Consider the following 20,436-nt stretch of genomic DNA (forward strand, 5'->3'; position numbering starts at 1 on the left):
GGTGGACACACGGCCCGGGAGGTGGTGCCCCCGCATGCCGGCTGGGAGGGGCTGGACTTCTTAGCCACAGGCCAGCGAGAAAGCGGGGATGCACACGCGCTGGGCAGCTGGTGCCACATTGCTTCTCTTCTCTGGGCCTCAGTTTGCTCTTTTGTAAAAGGGAACTAGCTGCCCAGCTGAGGGGCTATAACGCAACGTCCCAGCCGGCTACCACTCTGGGAACTCACCTAGCTAACTGCTCCCTGCCACTTACTAGTAACAACGTCTCCCTGTCCGTGAGCACCTCCTCGGTGCCGGGTGCCAGCCTGTACGACAGATGCTCATGAGCCCAGGCGAGCTTTGTCACAGCACTGAGAGGCCACGGGGCGCCGTTCATACCGCCGGTGCACGGAGCCAGAGGCTGCACGGCCCCCCCGCCGAGCCACTTGGAGCTGGTGTCCCGGGCACCGCTCAGAGATGGTTAACCTGCCCCGCACAACCCTCACGTTGCAGGGCTGCCTGGGAGCAGCGGGAGGAACTTTGGGCCACACTGGCCACCATCTCTTCTGCTCCACCCTCCCGCCCCCAGACAGGAAGGCAGGCAGGGAAGCAGAGGGTGTTCCAGGAGCAAGGAGGACGTACACGTCCGTGGCCTCCCGAATCGTCTCTAAACCCCAACTGCCTCCTCATCTTGAAGGGCTGTTAATTTTTTTTTTTTTAGATTTTATTTATTTGACAGAGACAGAGACAGCGAGAGCAGGAACACAAGCAGGGGGAGTGGGAGAGGGAGAAGCAGGCTTCCCACGGAGCCAGGAGCCCGATGTGGGGCTCGATCCCAGGACCCTGGGATCATGACCTGAGCCAAAGGCAGTCACTTAACCAACTGAGCCACCCAGGCGCCCGGGCTGTTAATTTTTAACAAGGAGGCGTGTGGCTTTACAATCTGCCCACATAATCAATCACAAAGGGCTTCTCTGAGGTGGCATTTGCTGCCTAATAGGAAAGATACCGGATGCTTGTGCCAAGCAGGGGTGCGGGCGAATGTTTAACCACCAGCCCTCGAGGAGGGCTGCGGTAGGGAGGGCCTGGCGGTAGCGTTCACCGAGGCCGGTGGTATAAATACTTGCACTGGGGCGGACTGCAGACCCCCCACGCGATGTCCCACGGGGTGGGGTTGGGTGGAGACGCGCACAGTGGCTCTGGGGGGCTGGCCGACCCGTCCCCTCGCCTCCTGACACCCAGCCCCATGCCCCCGCTCCCTGCCGCCATGAGGCAGGGCTGGACACAAGGGACCCCACTTCGGGGGAGCCCCGGGGGGAAGCATCGGGGTGGCGCTGGGCAGGCTCAGCAGGCCACTCACGCTCCGTGCTGAGTCCACGTCTGCCACATCGTAGCCCGGCGCTCTCGGGCAATCTCTGTGCCTCGTTTTCTCCTCCGGGAAGGGCAGGTAATGACGCCCCCGTGACCACGTTGTCACGAAGACCTAAAGCCCATCAAGTGCTCGGATTGCACCTGGCACCGAGGGGTGGCAGACATGGCCTCGGCCTCGGCAAAGCCGGGGAGTGAGTTTGCAGGGACGGACCGGCTCTTAGAGAGGGCCCGCAGGCGCCCGGTCATGGCTGGCCCTCCCTCAAAGCTGTCGGAGGAGGAGGTTTGCTCTCCTGGGGCAGTCACCCAGGCGCGTCCCGGCCGGCGGACCCAGGCCGGGCCTCAGCGCCCCTCTGCCTCCTCATAGGCCTGGCCAGCGTGGTGGTGTCCTTCTTCCTGTCCACGTACTATAACATCATCAACGCCTGGGCCTTCTGGTACCTCTTCCACTCCTTCCAGGTGAGCCGGCCCAGGCCGGAGCGGGAGCCACCCCCAGGGGGCAGCTTTGGGAGGGCAGGGGGCTGGGGAGGTGGGGAGGCTGAGCACCCCACGCCAAGCAGAGCCTGGCCTCCACGGGCCCCTGCCATGGTGTGTGTGCACGCGTGCGTGTGGGTCCGTGTTTCTGGGGCGCAGGTTTCTGGCTTTCCCTGGGTTCTCTCTGAAAGATGTGACCCGCCCCTCCCGCCACCCCTCACAAAATATTGAGTGCCAGCCCTGGAGAATGTATGGAGAGAGCCAATGGGGAGGGATTCCCCCAACCCAGCAAGACGGGAGGAGGCCCCTTCCTTCTCCTCTGATTCACCCCCCCACCCCCTCCCTGCTCTGGTCACTTGTCCTTCCAGCTTTCCAACTCCAGGCCGAGCCCCCACTTTTCCCCACAGACCAGAGTTCTCCTAGAAGGACTAGGGGCTACTCCCAAAGAGAAACATTTTAAACATGTATTTCTGATGATGGCCACAGCTGACGTTCATGGTAGCACGTGAGAGGGGGCTGAAAATCGTAGAGAAGAGAGAACCCCGATTCCTCGCTGAGGTGCTCTTTGTCTCCAAGCCAAGAGGAGTCTTCCCTTCTGCCGCCCGTGCGCACTGCTTTTCCTCAGTGCCTGCCCTTCACTCTGGGGGACCCCCCGCCCACTGCCCCCTCTTGCCCTCCAGCAGCCCCCCTCTGTCTCAGACAGAAGGTCACTGGGCAGATGCCCCACCCTTTGCCCCTGAACCAGGCCTTCACAGGACAGACATTGTCCCCAAGTTCCAAAAGCAAGGCAGGGCTGGCCATGCACTGTGGACTAACCCCAACTTGTGGGGCCACTGTCTGGAGTACTGGGGCACAGCCTTGAATCTTTGGCACCCCAAGGAATGCTTGGGTGAATGACTTCTATAATCGGGACTTGGCATTTACACTCGGAAGATACTACATCCACACCCCACTCTGGCTACCCAGTCAGCCCTACCCGGTCACCGCAAATGCCCTGTGTACATCCTTGACAGGAAGGACTCTCTGCTCTGAGCTTAGTTGCAGCCCCTCATCTTCTCCCTGACTCCACAGCCCTGCCTCTCCTCCACCTTATGGGCGGAAACAGTAGCTCCTCTTACTCTCCACTCTGGTGACGATTCCTCCTCCTCTGTGCAGATCTGTCATGTACATCTGGGCAGGTTGTGCACTGAACAACAGCACCCCAACTAAAGAGCTGCCATACACATCACCGGCATTACAGATCTGTATACTCATAAAGACAGTTTTCCAAAGGTGGAAGCAATGTGTCTTGTTCTAACAAAATCAGAATAATTTGACGACCTTCCAAAGATGAAGATAAGGTTGTCTCAAGAAATGAGACCCATTTTTCTAACTCTCAGAAGTTCGAGGACCAGCGATTCCTGAAAATCACTGGACTGTCCATTCATTCCGTCATTCACCCTCAGTCCCTCTGCTCTGGAGCCCTCGTCCGTGTTCACATCAGGATAGGACCAGCCGCAGACACTCACTCACACTTGCTCTGGGCCAAGCATAGACACCGGCAGCCTGGCTTCAGGGGCCCTGCTCCTGTCCATCCCACTACCTGGGCTTCCCAGCCTCCTGTCTGACCTTCCCCGACAGTAGCACCAGGGGCTATTAGAAATGCAGATGCAAAGACCCCAGCCTGACCCAGAGGCTGCATTCCTGCAGACACTGTGGCTGGAGTCCCCTGGGCTCCTCGCTGCAGAGGTTGTGGGTTCTACCGTCATAGATGGTCTGGCCATTGTCCGTTTGGTCCAGTCTCTTGGAGCCATGACAGAGCTAGGTAATCCTCAACAAACACCTGTTTGTTGAAGTGTGGAGCATGTGAAGCCTTCGGGCCGCCTCTCTCCCACCCCGCAAGCCCTTTCTGTGCCCCTGACCAGCCCTCCCGTTCCCTGTCTGCCTTCAGCTATCAGGCCACCTGTCCTTTGGGGACCAGCGCCCTTCTCCCCCACCACCCCCCCCAAGCCCCTTCTCAGGGCCATTCCCATCCTTCCCACTCAGCCCTCCAGCCTCAGCCCTCACTGGTCTGTATAATGCTTCTTTTGATCCCCCAAAGGATCCCCTGCCGTGGTCCGTGTGCCCGCTGAATGACAACCACACGGGCTATGACGAGGAGTGTGAGAAGGCATCCTCCACGCAGTACTTCTGGTACAGGAAAACCCTCAACATCTCCCCGTCCATCCAGGACAGTGGGCACGTGCAGTGGGAGCCGGCGCTCTGCCTCATCCTGGCCTGGCTGGTGGTGTACCTGTGCATCCTGCGGGGCACCGAGTCCACCGGCAAGGTGGGGACAGCAGAGCCTCTGCCCGGGCCTGGGCAGTGCCAATGGGGGCGGGGGGAAGCTGGGCTGGGGAGGAGGGTACGGACACGAATCACCTAGCAGGCCACCAGACAGTGGTGCTTGAAGTTGCAATCTTGAAAGGAGGACTTTCCCCCTACCTAAAAAGATGAGCATTCCTGCGCCAGCCAGCCCCACATCCATACCACCCAAGGGGCACCAAGCAACTAGGCAGTGAGTTTTCCCTTCCCTGGAGATGTCCCCAAGACGCCCTAGCCACTGGCCCTCCAACTTAGCTGCACATCAGTGTCATCCGGAGAACTTCTAGAACTCTGATGTCTCAGTCCTCCTTGCCCCCGGGAGGTCCCGGGGTCATGAGTGTGGGGAGGAACCTGAGCATCCGGGTGGTAAAAGCGCCCCCAGGTGATTCTAATCTGCAGCCGAGTCTGAGAACCTTTGCTCTCGGCTGCTGTCCATGACCCTGCAGAGCTGTCCGGCCTGACTGATGAACCTTCTCTCCTTAGTGCATCCCCAGGTTTATTCTCCTGCAGGGGGGCGCTGAGATGCTCTTTAATCTGCCCGATGGAGGACGTGTTCCCGCAGGCTCTGCAGCACCTGGCATCTTTCTGGAGCTGCAGCAGATGCCCTCCGCCTCCACCCCGGGGTGCTCCCCGTCCTCATACTCGGGCACTCGTCCTAGCCGATCCCCTGTGGGTTGGGCTTGCACCTTGTCTCCGTCTTGCGGGAGCCCTTCATAGTAGAGTTCATTATCCCACTCCCGTGAGGCATTGAGGGGCAGAGGGACCTACCCAAGGGCACCAACCAGTGAGGGCAGAGCCGGGGCAGACCCAGCTTTGCCCCTAAGACTCCCCGTCCTCTTGGTCTGGTGAGCTACCTCTGTTTGCTCTCTCCGTGCCTTTCGTGACATGATTCATCCCAGCTTTTCCCTTCCGAAGGTCCTGAGGCCACCTGTCCTCATCCTCTTGACCACCTGGGTCACCTCCTCCAACCCCACCGTGTTTCTCTTGAGGCAGCAAGACCAGAACTACTCGTGATATTTTAGGTACCCTGTGATGTCCCCAGCACTGGGCCTATCCCATGGCCAAGCTGAGGGACTAGTGAATCTTCTCTGGAAGAACTTAGAGCCTGGCAGCTACTCATTCCATCCCATCTTGAAGTTTGGCTCGTATTTTATGCTCATAAAAAAAATGTTTTTTGCGATTTGTCTTTGCCAGATTATTATGCACGTGACAAAAGGTCTGAGGGCAGCATCTGTAAACCTGGAGATTTAATGAGGCCATCTCTTTCGAGATCATTTATAAATGTGCGAAATGAGGTCATGTCATGCCATGAACTCTTATTTATTCTTACTATTTCCTCTGCTCAAGCCACACCCCCTCTCCATGCAGAAGTACCCCAACAGCTTCATTTACGGGGGAGTAATTCTGTTAAAAACTGTGTACTGTTTCCTGACTTCTTCTCTTGGAATCTGTTCCCCCCCAACACACACTCCAAGAGATGTCATAGATGGGTCAGAAATGGTTTCTCCCGATGGTGTAGGCTGGGTCACATGTCCAGCTTCCCTGATGGGGGAGAAGTGAGCCCAGAGAGCCTTCCAGGAAACTTACTGACCTGAGGGGAAGGAGGGAAGTTCCAAGGGCCTGCCTCAGTATCCCCTAAGTGTCCACCGGTTATGGACATTGGTTATCCCTCTCCAGTTGCCCTCAATGTTCTTAAGCTCATGCCCGATGTCCTTGTCCTCATTTGTCTCCATCTCGCTCCTGGATTATTTTCTTGTCAAATCAGCTGGCTTGATTACTCGAGTACAATGACCTCAGTGAAGAATCAGTGGTAAGAGACATGCCCCACCTCTGCCTGCTGTCCCCCGGGGTGAGAGGGCATGAACCGGTCCTCTGGTGGCCCTGGAAGTTTCCAGGGAGGCCACCAATGATGCCACACCTCAGCAGGAATAGAGGAATAGAGGGCCTAGTGCGATCCAGTCCAAGCCCACCTGGACACGGGCCTCCAACCAGATGTCTCACAGGAGGACCCAACCTTCAAGCCAACAGCTTTCGCCAAGAGAATTTTGCAAAATATTTCTGTGCTTTACATAAAGAGGCTCTGGTGCCCATATGAGTCGATTGAGAGACAAAGCGCCGGGCCCGGATGGACACACGTGCACCTGCAGGTCCCTGTTTGACGGCCGTGGGAGAGTTACCGTTAGTAGAGTTAGCAGGCCCGGAGTGTGGACGGCTGCCAACACCACCACGGAAACCAAGGACAAAACGTCGTCGAGCTTGTGATGCGTGTCAGCAGGAAAAGATTTGGTTGAACAAAAATTCCGTTCATGGGCAGTTTTAAAGACCGTGAGAGGGAAGCCTTTCATAAAAAAAATCAGATCATTGAGTATCTGTCGTATTTCCGATAGGAACATGGTCCCCACACCAACATCATCACTTCTCATCCAGGAGCCCTCATGGCCAGATTTCTCTCAGGTCTCAGTTCTAGAGAGACATGCCCTTGCTCCAAGCCCCTGAGGGGTTTTTTGGTTTTTTGGTGGTGGTGGTGGTTTTGGGGTTTTTTTGGGTTTTTTTTTTTTTTTTTTTGGCCTTCTAAAGACGATATTAAAGGTGTGAGTGACAGTGCTTTCTGTAGGGCTGGGGCCGCTAGGAAGCTCAGAGAGGAAAGAAGCTGCTCCCAAATGGTCTAGCCCTCACACATCCTGTGGGCTGCCTTTCCTTCTGGGCTCATCTTACTGGATCACTCACACGGTCTCTCATCTAGCAGTTAAAAATAGCGACGTGCTAGGTATACTCAAATCCTTTCTGGAGTAAGGTCCTGTCGAAGGGAGGGTGGAAGGCAGAGGCCTCGTACCCATTTTCCTCTGGTCCTACTGATGCAGATTTCCTGGTGGTTACAGAGGTGGGCAGAGGCATCCCAGCACCCCAGCTCCCAGCCCAAACTCAGAACCAGTGGTCCTGCCTTTCCAGCCGTCAGTAGCCTGAACGCCTGAGACGGGGGAATGTTCTGTGGGGACCACCCCCTGGGGGTCTGTCCCAGGGACAAAGGGGCCCGGTGGTGGCTGGCGGCAGGTCTCCCGGAGGCTGACGCTGCCCTCTGATGCCCTCTGGTACCCACAGGTGGTATACTTCACCGCGTTGCTGCCTTACTGTGTGCTCGTCGTCTACCTGGTCAGGGGCCTCACGCTCCACGGAGCCACCAACGGCCTGGCGTACATGTTCACGCCCAAGGTACAGGCTGGAGGGAGGGGGACCTGCCGTCTTCCAGGGTGGGTGTAAAGAGGGGGAGACCCAGGGAGGGGGGTGGGAGCCCACCAGGCTGAGGGAGCAGTGTGGGTTACCTATGGGTGCTGGGTCACCTCCTCAGCCAGGCCGGCCCCAAGCCCTGTTCGTTCTGGGGACACTGAGTCTTTTGTCCGCCCATCCTCCTCGTCCTCCCTGCACCCCAACCGACTGCTACCCGAGCCCCATGTCTGGCCTCCTGGCCCCCACTCTCACCTCGCACCCTCCTGGCAGCCTGTGGACTATGTGATTTATCATCCAACCACTTCTCTCTCTCCTGCCTGTGCACCTCCACGCACCCCTTTCCCTACAGGGGTGAATCCACACTCCGCAGGGTATCCTGTGATCCCTCCCCAGCCCACCCGCTCCCCTGCACCCCACGGCCAATGCTCATCCATCGGCAGGGTGTGTGGAGATGGTGCGGGGGACGGGGGGCACTACCGATTTTGGGACAAACAGGTTCTTCATTTAGCAAATCTGGAAACAAAATGACTGTGGCAGCGCCCCCCCCGCCGAGATGCCCCCCCACATTCCAGATGGCCCCCAATGTCTTAAATCACTTCACCCTGCTCTTTTCAATTGCACACGTCTGCGGGGAAAGGCGCTGTGGAGGATGGGACGTGAGCCCATGCTGCGGGCTCCTGGGGAGTGGCCGGGCTCCTGCGGGGGTTGGGGGGGGCACAGGCACGCTCGGTCCCCCTCGCCGGGCCTCCTGCCCCTGCCAGTGGGTCACAGGCTTGGTTCAGCAGCCCCGTCCCCTGCCTGGCTTTGCAGCTAGAGCAGCTGGCCAACCCCAAGGCCTGGATCAACGCGGCCACGCAGATCTTCTTCTCCCTGGGCCTGGGCTTCGGCAGCCTGATCGCCTTCGCCAGCTACAACGAGCCATCCAACGACTGCCAGAAGCACGCCATCATTGTGTCCCTCATCAACAGCTCCACCTCCGTCTTCGCCAGCATCGTGACCTTCTCCATCTACGGCTTCAAGGCCACCTTCAACTACGAGAGCTGCTTGAACAAGTAAGCCCGCCCCAGGGGGCCGTCCGTATGAGCCCCAGGCGTCGGGTGGGGGCGCGTCCCCCAGGCTCCCAGGGCCGCCCGGGAAGAGGTGGGCGCCGGGAACGCGAGGGGCGAGAGGCAGCGGCTGTGCAGCCCTCCATCCGGGGCCCCAACCCGGGCACCCCTGCCTAAGGGCTGAGGGCAGTGCAACAGACAGGCCTTGGTTTCTTCGGTGTCTCCCTGACCTCGGAAGTAACCGAGCGCTCCCTGGGTGAGCCGCGGAGAGCCCGGAATCTGCTCTCTGCCCCCTTCCCCTTACCCAAATCACGACAAACCTGATCCAGTCCCGTGCGGGAGTCACTAGCCACACGTGGCTACTGACAGATTGAAATGGGGATGGATTCACATAACTGATTCAGTTGATTAAATTTTAATCAATTGAAGCAGTTGTGATTTTAAGTTAAATTAAGTCAATGAATTAAATTTTTGTTTAAACTGATTTCCATTTACCTGTAAATGAATTCAAGTGGGTTTCTCAGTCAGACTCGCCACATTCAAGCACTCAGCAGCCCCCCGTGGTTGGTGGGGGCCGCACTGGGCAGCACCGACACGGAATATTCCCATCATCACAAACATTCTGTCGGACAGTGCTGGCCCGGATGTGAACGTGGCCGAGCTGGGTGGGTTGGTTTCTCATCCCCGGTCCTACTTGAGGCTCCTGCAAAGCCATTCAAACCCCCCCGCCACCGGCAAACTTTAAAAGGTCACCGGTCACTGATCAACAGAGTCCCTTTGTTGGCGAGACCTTGCCCGATCAGAGGGGAGGGACCTCCAGCATCCAGGCTTCAAGAGGGTTCCGTGACCGTGGCCTTTCTAATCATCGAAGGACCATCTGGTGCTCTGCTCTGCAGGGTGATTCTGCTGCTGACCAATTCTTTTGACCTGGAAGATGGCTTTCTGACAGCCAGCAACCTGGAGCAGGTGAAGGGCTACCTAGAGTCCACCTTCCCCGACAAATACAGCGAGGTGCTCCCGCAAATGAAAAACTGCAGCTTGCAGTCAGAGCTGGCCACGGTAAGGCGCGGGCCAGGTCTCCGCTTGCTTCCCTCCGCCGAGAGCTGCCCACAGGGACAAGTGCAAGCCGAGGAGGATTCTGCAGTCAGCCTTAGTGTTCAACCTGTGTGTCATTTCCCAGAGGTAGTGACACCTTCCTTGCAAATGCCTAGGCCGCTGTGAGTGTGCGGGGGTGGGGGGACCTGCCGGTTCATACCCAACGGGAGGCCTTTGTCATTAACTTTTGTCCTCCCGAGTCCATCTGTGGGTGCCACATTTGAGGATCCCGGGGCCTGGAGCTGTTTCTGTCACGGTCATGCTGGGATCTCTGCTGTTTGGAACTGATGTAGCAAATTTCCCCTCCCAAATTTGTCCCATGCCTATTTAACTCAACCAAATCTGCGGTTCAACAGGATCTTGACTTCCCACCCAAACAGAACAAAGACCGTAGTGCCCGTTCATCTCGTCCCTCTAGTTTTAAATACCATCTCTGTCCGCTTCTGTCTTTTCCTCAGCGTTTGTCTTTCCCCGAGTGTTTGCCTTTTTACCTGTTCACCATTTCCTCCGGCACCCCAGACATCTCCCAGGATTGTTTTCTCCCTTAAAATGCATTCCTTTAGAGCAGATTGTTTTTTTACCCCTTTAATTTTAATCCCAGTATAATTACAGGGCTATATTCATTTCAGGTATACAGCACCTGTTTCTTGATGATAAATTTCCTTGGGTATTGTCTGTATGCAATGTCGATATTCAGTCCACTCTTTTGAAAGACTGTCTCCCCCGCGTGGAACATTCCAGGTTAACAGTTATCATCTCTGGACACTTCAGAGATGTTTGCCATGGGATTCTGGCTTCCACTGTTGCTCCTGAAATGTCCTGTCCTTCTTGGAAGCACTCAGCTGCCCAGTGCTTTTGCTCTGATTTCTCTGTGCCCTTCCTGTGGACTCTGGCCTCGGCCACCTAAGCGCGGATGTATTTTTTATTTATCCAATGTGGCTTGGGTGAGGTTGGGCTTCCTGGATCCACGGATCCATGTGTCTTTATCAGTTCTGGAAAATTCATACCCGTTACCTCTTAATCATTGCCTGTACTTCCGTGTCTCTGCTCAGAATTCCTTCCAGACCTTCGCATCCCACCCTGCGTGTCCACTCATTTCTCTTTTATCTTTTCCCAACTTCTTATCTTTTTTTTTCTTCATCATGGATCCGTTCCTGGGATATGCCTACCAGTTCCCTAATTTTCTCTTCAGCTCCAAGTGGCATTTAGCTGTTGATGGAGCCTTTCGGTTCAATAATTTGTTAGACACGATTTTTTTCCCTCAAATTTGCTTTTCATGCTAATAGATTCTTGTGATATGTTTATCTTGGCAATTTTATCTTCTGCTTCTTGGAAAAGGTCGTACATAGCTGTTTTAGGGGTGGCCTTGAGCAGGAGAGTGACGGCAGTCTGTTTTGTCATTGGCACTGTCGAGAATTTGTTGGCTCATAATAACGATAAAAAGCAAGCCAACTTTAGCAGGTTTCATTACTGTTTGTAAATTCTCTGCAAAGGATCACCCCCTATTGTCTGCACCCAGAGCCGGCGAATCCCACTAAGCTTATTGGTCTGCCATGAATCTGCCAATCTAACCAACATCTGCCATCTTGGGGAATTATTCCCACTGATTCTTTCCTTAGGAGCTTGTCTTCTTATGGGTTTATAAATCTGTTCGCAAGCTCGCTGCTTGATCCTCCCTGGTGGTCCCTCGGGTCTAAATTGGGGGAGCTTGACCCAAGAGAGGGCTTGCTTCTGCGGCTGGTAGCCAGGGCCCCCCCCCCAAACCTAAGACCTCTTTCAACCCTCTTGGAGGGTTTGTCTTAAAGCAGGAGCTCCAGGCTCTGTTTCCACAAGTCGAATCCCCACCACAGTGGTATCCTCCGTGGATCTGGCCACAGAGCAACCCCGCCCTCCCAGCTCCCGTGGCTCCACTCGCCCACCTTGCCTCCCAGCCACTGAGGCCTCAGAACGCCTCGGTGGTCATGATACTGGAAGCAGAAATTATCCAAACCTTGTTTTGACTGTATTTCGTCCAGAGTGGATGTGAGTTGGCGCCAGAGAGGGGAGCTCAGTGTTCCGAAATGACTGAAATGTCTCCTCACACTTTGCAAATACGGGCTCCTGACAGCTCACACTTCTACCGAGCCCCGCTAAGCCCGAGGGGCCGGTGTGCGGATGGCAAACCCAACCTCACCATGTGGCTTCTCCTGGCCACCTCCCAGGTCCCCCACGTTGCTTCGCATCGGGTGTGCTTAAGGAGTCCCAAGCCCCTTGGGGGTGTAACTGCTGTCTTCTTACCACGGGCAGGCGGTCCAGGGCACTGGCCTGTCTTTCATCGTCTATACCGAGGCCATTAAAAACATGGAGGTGTCCCAGCTGTGGTCGGTGCTCTACTTCTTCATGCTGCTGATGCTGGGCATTGGGAGCATGCTGGGGAACACGGCGGCCATCCTCACGCCTCTGACCGACAACAAGGTCATCTCCAGCCACCTGCCCAAGGAGGCCATCTCCGGTGAGTGGGCCCATCCGTGGGGGAGGTGGGGCTCAGGGAGGGCCGGGCCTGGGGCGCAAGCAGATGGAGGAGCTCTGTGCTCATCAAGGTGGCCACCTTCCGGCGGGCCTGCCGTGGTCTCTCCTCCTCGGGGCCATCTGGGACTGGTGCGCATGACTCTCCCGTGCCTCTGGTTCTCCATCACGGGGAAGCTCGGTGGCCACCCAGCCTTGGGGAAGGCCAAACCCACCAACATGGGGCTCAAAACTCTTCAGGCTAGGAGGGAATCTGCCTTGGTCTTTGTTTCAAATGAAGTATAACAATTATAACATGTACATTTCTTAAACACAATCTCAGTGATTTTTACATGTTTCCACCCAAGTAACCACCACCTAAGTCAAGATGCAGAGCATTTCCAGCACCCCCAAGAGTCCCTCCCCACCCCTTCCCAGTCAGTATGCCCCCAACCCCAGAAGCCACCTCTCTCTGACTGCTACCACTTTAGGATTGTTTTTCCCACTCTTGAACTTCATATAAATGAAATCACACCGTCTGTGCTCTCTGTGTCTCTTGTCTTCACCAAACTCTGGGCGGTCCACCCCGTTAGTGCCAGTGGCCGTCAGTCTGCCCCTTTCCCGCCTGCGTGATAAAAGATCCCCTATAAGACCATCCACGCTGGGGGGCATTTGGGTTGCTAGGGAAGGAACCTGTATTTCTAACCACCCCCTCCCTGCTTCACACCACCATCCATCTGCTCCATCATCCCACCTGGCGGTGTCTGGGGTACCCAGTGGCTCCGACCCCTGCCCACAATGACGCCATCCCACCACATCTACAATGCCCCTTCTCCCAGCCCGAATCCCACCCAGCTCCCATCCCATCCCCTTAAAGTCCTGACCAGCCAGGTAGAGCTGCTCACCCTTTGTCAGAGCCCTCGAGCACTGAGCATCGCTCCTCGCACCTGGTCTCTGTAGCTGCCTGATGTGTGCCGTTAGCCCCCAGCCAGCACGTAGCCCCTTCTCCTGGTGTGTCCCCGCAAGATGGCACGGGGGCTTGGTGACTGGTGGGACATGGTGTGGCAGTGGGGGGGCAGGTGGGAGCTTGAGAGTCAAATACTTCGTGGGGCCCCTGGGGGAGTCAGCCAGTGGAGACTGGGACAGGAACCTGGGCTCTGGAGGCAGAAGGGCCTCCATCTGAATCCCGACTCCACCACTTCCATGCTGTGGGATGTTGGGCAAGTTCCTCTCTGAGCCTTGGGTTTCCCGTCTGTGAAAGGGGGCTCCCCAGGCTATTGGAGCCCATACATGACACATGCCAGGGGCAGGTATAGTGGGAGCTGGGTGAACATTCCTGTCTTCCCCTCCCCTCCCTGCTCCCTCTTCTGGCCAGATGTGAGTTCTCTCTAGGAGGTCCTGAAATGGGTGCCCCGATTCACCTCCCGTAAGCTCAGAGGCTGAGTTGTTGGGGTAAACAGCATCACCAGACCCACCGGCAGGGTGGGACCCCCACCTTCCCCCAGACAGCAGTGCCCACATCTTTCTCTTTTCCACTGAGCTTGACGCCCCCCGCAGGACAGCTCCCTGAATTGACATCAGTGACTTGTGCAGACACACTCCTTGGGACACCACTGTTGCCCCCCGAACACACACACCTGTGGCATACACAGACAGAAAGGCCAGTCCATGGCCGAGTCCCCTTGGGGTCTGTGGCTCAGCTGGGGCACAGGAAACTGGCTGAACGGGTGGGCGTCTCAGGCAGGTGAGCGTGTGGTCTTGTGGCCCCAGGTCTGGTGTGCCTCGTCAACTGTGTCATCGGCCTGGTGTTCACCATGGAGGCCGGCAACTACTGGTTCGACATATTCAATGACTACGCTGCCACACTGTCCCTGCTGCTCATCGTCCTGGTGGAGACCATCGCCGTGTGTTACGTGTACGGGCTGCGGAGGTGAGGAGGCCCCGCCCCCGACACCCGCCGGGGGGACGTGCCCACGAAGGCCACGCCCACAACGGCCACGCCCACAAAGAAAGCGGCCCCTTCGTACGGGCGCTTCACTTTTCCAGCTTGGCATTGCTTTTCCCTTTGCCCAGCTAATTCTCTGCCTCATTCCCACCTTCAACCAGTATCTCCTCTCTCCGCTTTCTGTATTTTTACTTTTTATTATAGGATGTTCGCCTGTTGACCCTGCAGCGGCTCACTGAGGCAGGGAACCGTGCCTCCAGGCACTAGACACTCTGAGCATCGGTAAACATCAGTATTTTTCCAACATGCTGACCAAAGTCCAGCTGATACACCCTAGAAAATGTGGCAAATTCAGGATGTCAGGTTCCCGGTCCCAGGGCACGATACAGCACTGGAATGTTTTAAATCTCCCCAGATAATGCAATGTGCCGCTGGGCTGAGACCAGGGGTCTAGAGCGGCTCCCAAACTCGAGCGTGGAGGGCCAGTTCTGACACTGACCGCTGGGCCTCACCCCAGGGCTCCGATTACGTAGGTGCCGAGAGCAGCCCAAGGACTCACGTTGCTAAGGAGTTGCCGGGGGTGTCAGGGGAGCTCAGTCGGAGAACCACTGGTCTAGAGAGCCTTGCTGCCCCAGGTGTGGTCCCAGAGTAGCAACCTCAGCATCATCAGGGAACTTGTTGAAAATGCGGGGGGGATCTCGGGCCGCCCAGGCCCACTGACTCAGATCCTACCTTCTAACATGGGAGGGGCCCGAGGCACATTACACTGTGGGAAGCACTGCTCAGAGGTGAGCCGATTACAAAGGTGTGTCACGTGCTGCCCCCCACCCTCAGTCTTTTCTGATCCTCCCAACTGGTTTGGAGGGTGGTGGGAATGGGGAGGACCAGCCATAACTCTAGAAACCAGACCCGCTGAGCCACGTTTCCCACCGTGTCCCTGGAAGCTCTGGGGTCTGCTGTCACACCAAGGACTTCCGTGATCAAATAATTTCGGGACATCACAAGTTAAACAAAACCAACATTTCTTTTCTATAGGACTTCTTGGAGCCTTGAAGACCATTGTGAATCTCAAAAAGGGGGTATAATGTGTAGCACTTCCAAAACGTTTTTGGTCAAGAAAGACTTTTGTATCCATCCCTCCCATTTGCTACCTATCGAGGACACTGGGGTTAGAGTGACTCATTCTCCCTGTTTCCTTGGGACCGAGGGGTTTCCCGGGATGTGGGACATTCGGTGTTAACACTGGGGACGTCCTGGGTTCACCGGGACAAGTCGGTCACCTAGGAAATGGCAGTCTAGAGGGAGAAACAGATCGGTCCCCTGCGACGGTAGGTGTTTCCCAGGAAGAGAGAAGGTTGAGGAAAGAGGACCAGAAGGCAGGGCCCAGGGGAGGTGCTAGAGAAGGGACACAAGTCCATGCAAAGGGCGGGGTGCTAAGTGGTGAGGGCCGGAGGGAGGAAGAAACTGAAGGTGTCTGGCAGAGTTTGTAATGTAAGGGGCAGGATCCGGGAATGGCCGGGAGAGGGCAGTCCCTCTGCTGGCCCAGGGGACAGCACCATCTAGTGACCGCCGAGCAACAGTGCCATGTCACCCTTTCTTCGGCAGCCAGCTAGCTCTCCCAGCCTTTCTCTATCCAGGAAGGGGGGGGGGGGAATGGGAGGGGACAGGGGATGTGAAAGGACAAAAGAACGTGTCATCTTGAAAATCCCAGGTATTCACATTAAGCACAGGAGCCTTCGTGGCCTGGAACCCAGGGTCCAGCCAGGTCAGCAGCAGCTGGAGGTCTGCAGGCTTCTGTGGGACAAGCCCCAGGCCCAAGTGTGGCAAGTGGCCATGGCTGCAGCTGGTGACCATCTCGCCTCAGCCCACCCACCCCGCCCCTCTCCATGCTTACTTCTCCCACCATGGAAAGCGGCCCCCTGGTTTGCTGCCCTGCTCTGTGGCAGCCTCAGCTCCTCTCCCCTCCCCACCCCACACACCCTCTCCCCAGAAGGCATCAGAGAGGGACCCCGGAGAGGTGATCATCGGTGGTGCACAGAACAGAATCTTCCTAAGCAAAGGGATAAAGGGATATGAAAGCCGGAGCCCCCCTCGCCCCAACAGCATGGGTAATCCAGACTTTCTCCCCATTTTCCAAATAGGTTTGAAGGTGACCTTAAGGCCATGACTGGCCGCACCCTGAACTGGTACTGGAAGGCCATGTGGGCCGGCGTGAGCCCACTGCTCATCATCAGCCTCTTTGTCTTCTACCTGAGTGACTACATCCTCACGGGGACCCTGCAGTACCAAGCCTGGGACGCCTCCCAGGTACCCTCCGTCTCAGGGCCCCCAGGCTCGCTCTCAAGCCCCGGCTTTACGTTTGCTGAAACCAAAGACCCATTTCCCTGGTGTGGGCAGGTTATTTGTCATGACGCGGAAACATCACCCAGGTACTGAAAAACACTCAGCCCAGGGCAGCAGAAGTGAGCTTTGGTTTTTCGACAGGTGCTCCAGTAAAGTGAGTAGGATTCCCTCCAGAACTTCCCAGGGGGCCTTTCCTGGAGGCCGGGAGAAGGTCTCCTGCACGGCGCTCATTCCCAGCCCGGGCAGCACTCTCTTCCTCCTCCTCCTCCACCCCAGGCCCTCTAACCTCTGCCCATTAGGCCTCCTGGGGGAAGGCAGAGCGAGCCTGGAGGGCCAGGCCCCTGAGCCCTGGAAGGGACACCGCAGGGGCCTGAGGGGACCCTGTTAGCAGTGGGGTGCCGCATCCCGGCAGGGCCCGGCTCCGTGTGCGGCTGGGACAGAACAGGCTCGCTCAGGGCAGAAGGACAGTGTGTCAGAGTCTCAACAGCCAGCCCGGGCTGTCCCTACACAGACGCGCTTTCATAGTGAACATGACCGACGGCGGCCGGAGGCGCCCCACCCCTGGTTCCAGCCGCTGGGCCTCTCCAGCCGTGGCCGGGGGACCGGGGAGTCTTCCCCAATCCATAGCAGCCTGATACTTTCGTAAGATGCAAGGACAGGAACCACTTGAAAAGTGAAATGAGAAAAAGATCTATAGAATACAAGCTCCAATTACTTATTATATTCAACAGACACAAGACGAAGCTGTCGAATTGCTACAACAGCTTCTAAATGTCACCCCTCCCCTCCCCAGTTTCTGCACTGGTCAGGACAGAACAAAAAAAGGGAAGAGATGAGCAACCCAAAGTCTGTGGGCGGGTTTCCCACACCACACTCTAAGCAGCATTTTGGTTTACAAACCACACTTGGTTGACAGCAAACACCCGCTTCCCCTGGACGGAGCTGTTCCGTGGCTCCCTCATGGAAAGGTGGCCTTTGTGGGCTTTTTGGCCTCATTTCTCATCAGCTTTAATGCGTGTGCATTCAGGGAAACATCCAGCAGCTAAATCCAGAGGCTCATCAAGCCTTCTCCTGACTAGGGCTGTGCATTCAAGATGGTAGCCAACAGCCACCTGGGGCTATTCACATTTAAGTTCATTACAACTCAATCAAAATTAAAATTCAGTTCCTCACTCTCACGGGCCACATTTCAAGTGCTCAGTAGCGCCCTGTGGCTGCGGCTGCCATGTTGGACAACACCGATACGGAACATTCCTACCCTCCCAGAAGGTTCTGTTGGGCAGCACTGGGCTGAGGTTAGCCCCCTTCCATGTAGGGGCCCCGAACGGCACCTCAAGTGGAAGGCCCTTGATGATTCTTGTGGTGACTCTTGAAGGGGAGCGGTACGCGCGATGGGTGAGGTGTACGGAAGAGGGCAAAGGCAAGGGGGACCAGTCTGCCCAGCACACTTGCTAGTGAGCTGCAGAACCAGGTGGCCCCTGACACCCCCACCGCACGCAGCCTCTCCGCCAAGCCACGCGCGGCCTGCCGCGGCCCCTCCTGCCGACCCTCCGTTTCTCCTTTCAGGGTCAGCTTGTGACCAAGGATTACCCCCCATACGCCCTGGCCGTCATCGGGCTGCTGGTGGCCTCCTCCATCATGTGCATCCCCCTGGTGGCCCTGGGGACTTTCATGGGGCGCTGCCTCAAGCGGGGAGACACGCCCCCCGTGGCCTGAGGACTGGGCTTCCGAGAGACCGTGGTCGGCTGCTCCCTGCCCTGCAGCTACGATTTACAGGCGGCATCTCCTTTGGCTGCTTGTAAAAATATTTGCTCCAGAAATACTCAGCCCGTCGTCTTCCTGAGTCCATCGAGAATTGTGGAGGAAGACGGCTCCCTCGGGAGGACCCACACCCCGCCCGCGGAGTGGGCCCTGCTCCCCTCTGCGTCCCCCCAAGGTCGCCCCGTGCTGCCTCCTTGTCACTAGAAATGCGGGCTTTTCAAGGCCAGTCTTGAAGACAATCACTTTCTTGACTCTAGGGAAGTCCTAGGATTAGGACACACTGTGAGCTGAAATTTGACTATAATTTTTACGGAATAAAATTTAAGTGGTTTTTTCCTTCTGAAGAAATCCCAAAATATCAGAGGGCAATTGTTTTTTTAGATCGGTTGGAAAAGAGGTTTTTTTCAAGTGCCTGAGATGACAGATCTGAATGTCACTGGTGTGAAATCAAGTCTCTCTTTTTTTTTTTTGAGTCACAGTGAATACGCAACTGCTGTGTTCTTCACTAACAAGACTGGCCACGCAGCAGGGAGGCCTTTGTTGGGGTCCACAGAGGGGGTCACTTCTGTGATCTGACATCTCTTACAGCGGGTCCAGGCCCGGTCCTCCCAATTACAGTACGCAACCCCAAACCACCTGAGCAGTCCGTGCAGACGGCCCCTATCCCGGGGTGTTGGAAAAGATGCCAGAGCCACGTCCAGGGTGAAAGTAAATCCAACTTTCCCATAGAAGGTGTTATATTTGGACATGGTGGCCAACTCGTTAGAGCAAAGGCCATGAACATCACTTACAATCCATTTTAAATTATTTGTACATAAGTTTTCTAGAGTGTATGCAACTCAAACAGAGCCTCTTGTAACTGAAGACACCATATTTATGATATAGCATCAGTGCACCATGCCCACGTCTCCTGTCTTTTTTTTAACCACAATAAGTAGGTCAAGGTTATCCCTAAGCGGATCCGGCCCCTTCCTACCCTAACATTCCGTGCTTCCCCGACATACAGGATTCAGGGACGTTTCTTTGGGTAGATTCGTACAAACATCTTCGAAGACACTTAAACACTCGTGTGGGACATCAGTTGGAGGTTTTTTGTTTTTTCTCTACTTCGTTTTCATGATCTAAGTGTCCTATATAACAAAAATAGGCATTAGGAAGGACTTCTGCCTTTTTTATAGCCATCTTACCAATATTTCGCAGCTTCACCTCACGGCCAGTTATAAAAAGGTCGCCTGCCTTTAAAATGTGTGCACCAGCATTTACTAACCACAAGTACCCAGTCCTCTGATTTCTCATCAGAGAGTTCAGTGTCGACAAACCTTACCTACCAGGGCTTGAAGAGTTGGGCGCACTCCATGTCAAATACAGGGCACAAATACACGGTTCCTGAATCCCTACAGAGAGGACCCCCCCGCCGAGCCCACAGGCACGGTCACGGTCTTAACAACCCTGGCCGCCCCTCCTGGGGTCCGGCATCAGCAGGGGTGTCAGCCCCAAATGCCAAGTATCCTCAGGACCGTAGAGGCCAACACTGCCCTAACTCATTCCTGTATTCAGTTACCGTGTCACTGCTTCTACCCCTGGCCGCCCATCCGAACCACCTGTGAGCGAGCCTTGACATCGCCCCGTGCCCACCCAGGCCCCGCCCAGAGCCAGCCAAACCCGAGGGCCAGGGCCCCACGATGGGTCGTGCATTTAGGAATATTTACATCAAAAATGACCTTGAAACGTTAGAAAGCATTTTTGAGCCCTTCAACTGTATGGAAAAGCCACTTCTGCAGAATAATTTTTGCGCCCCAAAGTCGGACAGATGAAATCACGCTGTTCTAGAATAATGTGCTCGAGATGAAAAGGCCTCGGGTTTTGATTCAGTTTTATTCTGGTTTCTGTGAACTTCATGAAGAGCAGAATAGTTCTCAAGCATCCTCTTGAACCCGTAGTTAAGTCCTGTCTCAAAAAATCCTTGGTTGACCGTTTTCTAGGTACTGCACGAAAGTGGTCATCTGGTGTTCGTCCACCCTCCTCCCGGAGGGCTGGAGGGAGAAAAGGGACGTTCCATCCCTGTCCACGTAACAGTCACCAGGATGCCACGGCCAGATCGCGGGCTCCAGGGAGCTTTCTATTAATGCTGGAGGCATAATGGCCCTTGGCTTTGCTCTACGCAATCAGGGAGGGAAACAGCTGGGTTTTTAGCAATTGTCCTCATAAATAAAACCCTACACAAGTGTATCTGTAGGTTTTTGGTCATGTACTGGCTGTGGTTTTTTTTGTTTGTTTGTTTTAAAGATTTTATTTATTTATTTGACAGAGAGAGACACAGCGAGAAAGGGAACACAAGCAGGGGGAGGGGGAGAGGGAGAAGCAGGCTCCCTG

At 55.8% G+C, this 20,436-nt stretch overlaps 1 protein-coding gene across 1 annotated transcript in view; it reads left to right on the forward strand.

Moving 5' to 3' along the window:
- SLC6A20 (solute carrier family 6 member 20) overlaps positions 1-18,346 on the forward strand; it is a 30,756-nt gene extending 12,410 nt beyond the window's left edge. Inside the window, exons 3-11 of the mRNA XM_045862591.2 lie at positions 1,715-1,806; positions 3,902-4,129; positions 7,264-7,374; positions 8,200-8,441; positions 9,332-9,494; positions 11,817-12,021; positions 13,785-13,944; positions 16,101-16,266; positions 17,869-18,346. Coding sequence (XP_045718547.1) covers positions 1,715-1,806; positions 3,902-4,129; positions 7,264-7,374; positions 8,200-8,441; positions 9,332-9,494; positions 11,817-12,021; positions 13,785-13,944; positions 16,101-16,266; positions 17,869-18,018 — 1,517 coding nt within the window. The 3' untranslated portion in view covers positions 18,019-18,346. The remainder of the gene's footprint in view (positions 1-1,714; positions 1,807-3,901; positions 4,130-7,263; positions 7,375-8,199; positions 8,442-9,331; positions 9,495-11,816; positions 12,022-13,784; positions 13,945-16,100; positions 16,267-17,868) is intronic.
- Positions 18,347-20,436: the final 2,090 nt, after the last annotated feature.

The sequence above is a fragment of the Mirounga angustirostris genome, unplaced genomic scaffold (assembly GCF_029215605.1).
Source record: "Mirounga angustirostris isolate CCGP_5_RB_7025 unplaced genomic scaffold, mMirAng1.0.hap1 SCAF_1, whole genome shotgun sequence".
NCBI lineage: Eukaryota > Metazoa > Chordata > Mammalia > Carnivora > Phocidae > Mirounga > Mirounga angustirostris.